Source organism: Halyomorpha halys, unplaced genomic scaffold, assembly GCF_000696795.3.
Source record: "Halyomorpha halys isolate HHAL.00 unplaced genomic scaffold, Hhal_1.1 Scaffold120.1, whole genome shotgun sequence".
NCBI classification, from domain to species: domain Eukaryota; kingdom Metazoa; phylum Arthropoda; class Insecta; order Hemiptera; family Pentatomidae; genus Halyomorpha; species Halyomorpha halys.
Genome location: NW_027108251.1, coordinates 191,458 through 196,723, shown reverse-complemented (window position 1 = coordinate 196,723; position 5,266 = coordinate 191,458). Strand labels below are relative to the sequence as shown.

At 28.8% G+C, this 5,266-nt stretch overlaps 1 protein-coding gene across 1 annotated transcript; it reads right to left on the bottom strand.

Moving 5' to 3' along the window:
* Positions 1–1,587: 1,587 nt before the first annotated feature.
* On the bottom strand, positions 1,588–2,863 carry LOC106678041 (cuticle protein 7). Its single transcript, XM_014416319.3, has 2 exons — positions 2,841–2,863; positions 1,588–2,132 (listed from the first exon to the last, which is right to left on the bottom strand). Exons 1-2 carry the CDS (start codon positions 2,847–2,849, stop codon positions 1,662–1,664), a joined length of 480 nt encoding a protein of 159 aa, XP_014271805.2. The 5' UTR covers positions 2,850–2,863; the 3' UTR covers positions 1,588–1,661.
* Between the last annotated feature and the right edge of the window lie 2,403 nt (positions 2,864–5,266).

Below are 5,266 nucleotides of genomic sequence, written 5' to 3'. Positions count from 1 at the left end.
AAAAATACAGACAGATATGGTCATTTGGTGAATCAAGATCAGTTATTAGGAATCATAGAAGTAAGAAAGTACCCAGTCAAATATTTTTTTTTAGTTTTCTTCATGGTTGATTTATTTATGAAATATTCTGAAAACCGATCTGGACAGATCTGGTACTATATGGTTTGAAGTAAGTTTACCAAATATATTGTTATAGGGTGGTTCGATAAAATTAATTTTTAAGATATATTATTTCTTTTATAAATAAATTATTATCCATAAATATTAAGATAATTCTGTAAAAAAAAAAAATAATAAAAATAGTTTAGGTGGTAAAGTATCAACAATTTTAAGGTTTTCTACTTCTCCATTTGCTTTTGATAAATCCAATTTACTTCTCTTCATAACTTGTGACTGTTCACGAACCTCTTTTCTCTTACTATTTTCATAATCTGTTTTACATTTGTAATCTTTCTTTGGTTGGTGGAAACTAACTTAACTGTAATCTTAAGTCCTTACCATTCACTATTATCTACTTACTATTATCGAGATTCATGTTCATATTTACGTTATTCAGTGAGCTCCAAATTGTTCCTAACGTGTATTTTACTTAGTAATATTTTGCAGTAAAATATATTTTACTTGGCTTGCAGTTACAATAAAAATGAACAATGTCCTAAGTCTAAGTACTGAGAAAATTCAATTTGAAAAACAAACTGAAGTGTTTTCGGGCCGTCCGTAGCTTAGATTGTTAGGTTCAGATCTATCGTACTGAGATCAGCGGCCAGCACCGTTTTGAATCCGGCCTGGGGCATTGACATTTTCATTATGTGGCGGTCCCACATAATGATAAACATAACCTCCCACATGGTTAGAATAGGTTGGTCACATATAGATCTAACAACTAGGCAAACATCACTTTCGCTGTGGTTTGCCTTTAAAAAAAAAAGTGTTTGGTTCTGGACCTACACGTTGGCCACTTGCTGCAAATCCAAGACTTGAACAAATCAATATTCATATCAGCAATATAGGTTTTAGATGATAACAATTCATATAGTTTGTACTATATAACTACAAATTCAACCTTCGATCTAGAATTTTTATCAGGAACATTTTAATTTAATTACTAGAAATATAATGTATTCATAAATATATATTTGTGCTATTTTAAATCAAAAATGAACAGCTAAAGTTTATTATCAAGATTTGAAACAACGTATTTACACCTAATCGATAGAATTTTAAAATATGTGATCTTAAACAAGAGTTAACTTTTGTTTTAATTAAAACACGGAATGCACAAATATTCATCTGTTGGCAGTTCTCAAATAGTACAAACTGAAAACAAACATATGAACAAACAGGCGAATTTGCCATTATTTGGCAAACGTGAAGATGTACCTTTAAAATCAAGGATTTTGGTAGTTGTGGCTTTAAAGAAAACGACAGTAAAAGGATTCTGAGAACAGTGTTTGTTTTTACATGTAAACTTTAATTCTTGACATACGTTTAATCCTTGCTCCAAGCTACGTATCCTTAGTCTAGATTGTAATCGGGAATAAGCCATGCTTATTCAAAGGTTTTGAAAAAATTAAATATAAACGAAAATTAGAAAAATACAAAATTTATTTGTATGATGAACACATATTTACATGTAAATAAGTTAAAATGGAAAGAATTATTTAATAGCTGGGTTTGTAGGATGGTTTATAGTAGCTTGGTTGGGCTTTCTGGTAGCTAGGTTGTGGTTTGTAGTAGGATGGTTCGGCCTTCTGGTAGCTAGGTTGTGGTTTGTAATAGGATGGTTCGGCTTTCTGGTAGCTAGGTTGTGGTTTGTAGTAAGATGGTTGTTCGTAACCTTTGCCTCCCTGCTTTTGTACTTCGGCGAGGAAACCAGACTTGCCTTCGACGGTGTAGTGAATTTCCCTAACGGAACCATCGGGTTCGACGAGCTTGTACTCGCCCTGGGTGTGTTCTCCCTCCCTCTGTTCCTTCTGGCTCTTGATGTCTCCGGTGTGAGGGTCGTGGACGGAGTATTCGAAATTGTATTTGGGAGGATCGTAGTATTCCTCTTCCTTGTACTCGGCTTCCTGCTTTTGGTAGCCACCGTACTGGCAGTGGACTGCCGTGATGGCAATAGCGAGGACTACGAACTGAAAAATAAAATAATATTCATTATTACTCTTTCTAGTAATTCCAAAAAATAAAACAAAAACTCACTGTAAAGAAAAAAATAAAATTGAAAAATAACGAAGTGCACACTAAAAATAAGTAGAAATGGACACTTCTTCTTCCAGCTGGGAATATGAAAGCAATGTGACAATGTCAGATTTATCTGAAAACGTTTCTATGAGAATTACAAGTCACAGAAATAATTCTAAAAATCTCATTTTATGTTTTTATATAGCTTATTTAAACAATACACGAACTTGATAAACAGCTTTATAGAGAAACATTTTTTAACAAATATCTAATTATTTTCAAAATTTTAGCTTTTCGGATTCTTTTTCCAACCCATTCTTTCAAGGAATGATAAATTTGGGATATAAAATGATTAAAATATTATTAAAAATAACAAAAATTAATTAAAGTGAAAAAATCATTTCATTCATCTTTTGAATAAAAATAAAAATATAATTATAAAAATGCTCTCATGGCTGTGCCTTTGTTCTTAATTCAATCAAAAATAATTCTTCTTTAATATAAATAAGAGTTAATTTTATAGAAAATAATAAATTGATGGCTACTTTGATTCGTAAACTCCATTTTGAATCTTAAATATACTCAATATTATATAATTTTTACTATTGAATGTTATTCATAAACCTATCACAGAACAAAACAGTGTCCCACTTTCTTACCTTGAACATGTTGTGGTTGTTGATGGTTGGTTTTTGATTTTCGATGGAAGCAGAGTCGCCTATATATAGTTAGTAGATCGACTTCCCCTTCCACAAACCTACAGGCCGAATATCGAGTCAGTGGAATTGGTTTAGTGGCCGAGATATTTAATGAGATATTAATTGCTGTGGCCCTGTAATTTCGGAGGGTCTTTACATACGGCGAGACCCGAAAAATATATTCGGTTTCCTAACAATGTCATTATGTACCAATAAGACAAAAATGGTGCGTTATGCTTTAGAAAACCATTTCTCGAATCGAGTATTTGTGACTTGTTCATAGCCATGACAGTAGTTTAATCTCAACTTCTTATATACTTGATGTTTAGATGACTCTGAAACAAAATATCTTTACATTGTTTTTTGTTGTGTTTAATTTTTATTTATTATTATTTTTTTTTTTTTTGGCCATCAATGATTTTTTGTATAGTATTAATCACATCACTTTTGTTTAATCACTTTCTGGGATTTGGCTATATTTATTCGAATTAAATTTAAAGTTTATATAAGCGTATGAATCTTATCAATTCTCGAACTTTAAAAATACTTGGTTTTATTATAAGGTTTAAGAATTATTTAAGGTTTTCTGTAAAAATTATTAAATAATACCATTGTATTATTTAGGTTGGTTCTCACTTAAATGTTTAATGAAACAGTTAAGTGAAAAACCAACCTTAAATAATTTTATTTATATATTTTTAACATTTATTACTTTTTTATACAGTCTTTATCAATTATGTATATAAATTATATTTTGTATTTGTTGAATATTTACTTTTTTTAATTTCATATTTATTATCTGTATTTAAATGTTCGAAATTAGTTATATCCTTCTAGTTAATGGTCGATTTCTTTTTTTTTTTTTTTTTTTTTTTATTGAATAGTATATATGTACAAAAATACGATAGATTTTTACCTTTATATATATTGTTATTTTATTTTAAAATTTTAATTTTATTCTATGTTTGTTAAAGAAGGGAAAAAAGGCTTGTTGGGTTAAGGGAGAAAATATAATTAGATATAGAGATAAATAATGGGGGAAAGAATGAAGTATAATATGGAAGAAATGAAATTTTAAAAAATAGAGAAAGAAAAAAATAAAATAAAAAATATGGTAAAACATAATTATAATTATAATTTTAGTGTATTATGCCTATACATTATCAGATTTTTAAAAAATTTCTGAATAGATATAAGCACTCTGTGTATTTAGCAGCCCAATACAGTTGGGTAGCACAAATTTTTCAAATAGTTTTTCTCTTTCTATACGAGAAGAGAATTCTCGTAAGAAGAATTCCAGAATGTGATACGAGAAAGTCCAGGACAGAACCCTTTTGCAGGTCTGCTCTCATAGGTACTTCGCCCTTTATTTAAATAGAAGTTTGCACTTAATATGTCAAATACCTGATTGAAATTGAAAAACTGATCACCTAAATAATTAATTATCAAAGAAGATTAATTTATCCTAATGTCAAAGGTAATCTAATTCTAACTTCTTAGAAGAAATTTAAAGAGGTATTGAGGTTAGCTATAATTGGTTGTCAAATTGTTCCACTCAACAAAAGATCAAAACCTGATGTATGCCCATTTGAATAATATTAGCTCAAATTATTTGTATAAAATCTCTACAGTACTCATAGAATTGTATCTTGAGTTGTTATTTGTATCGGTAACCCAAAGCCACAAACTTAGATCTGGAATACATATACAAATACATTTGTTTGTGTAATATATTCCATTTTTTTCTTTGTCTTTATCCCAAAAACAAATACATTTATTGTTTTTCCAATAATTCAACAAGAGATTCCATAAAAATTGTCCAAATTTAACTGATTTGTGTTCAAAGCAATAGGAGAGTATTAATCTCTGTTTAGTAGTAAAATGTTTTAATACTTTTATATTTCCAGTTCATTGAATTCTCTACTTCCAATAAAAATAACCATGAAAATAACTTTTAAAAAATTATTTTCATTATATATCATTAAATATCATTATATATCATTAAACTGTTTATAGAATAAAATTTATGATTTCCATCCTACATAGGTTGCTTTGGTTTGAAATAGAAACCTTTTCTTTCATAATAGATTTCAAGCCCACACGAACTTCTGTCTAGTTCAAAATTTTCTTTCCCCAAAGGTTCTTTGATACATATATATTTTTTTGAAAAATAAAAAATTTAAACATTAAAAAAAAAATGGACAATCGAGAGAACGAGAGAATACAAGACGTTACGTTTATGATGCAACAAATACCATACGTTGAATAAATAAGATCACTATGTAATATTTTATAGCAATATCCATAATAAATCTATAAAACTATAATGCATATGTCATTTTTATGTTTATTATCAATCAAATCTTTAAGAAATAATTCCATAAGAC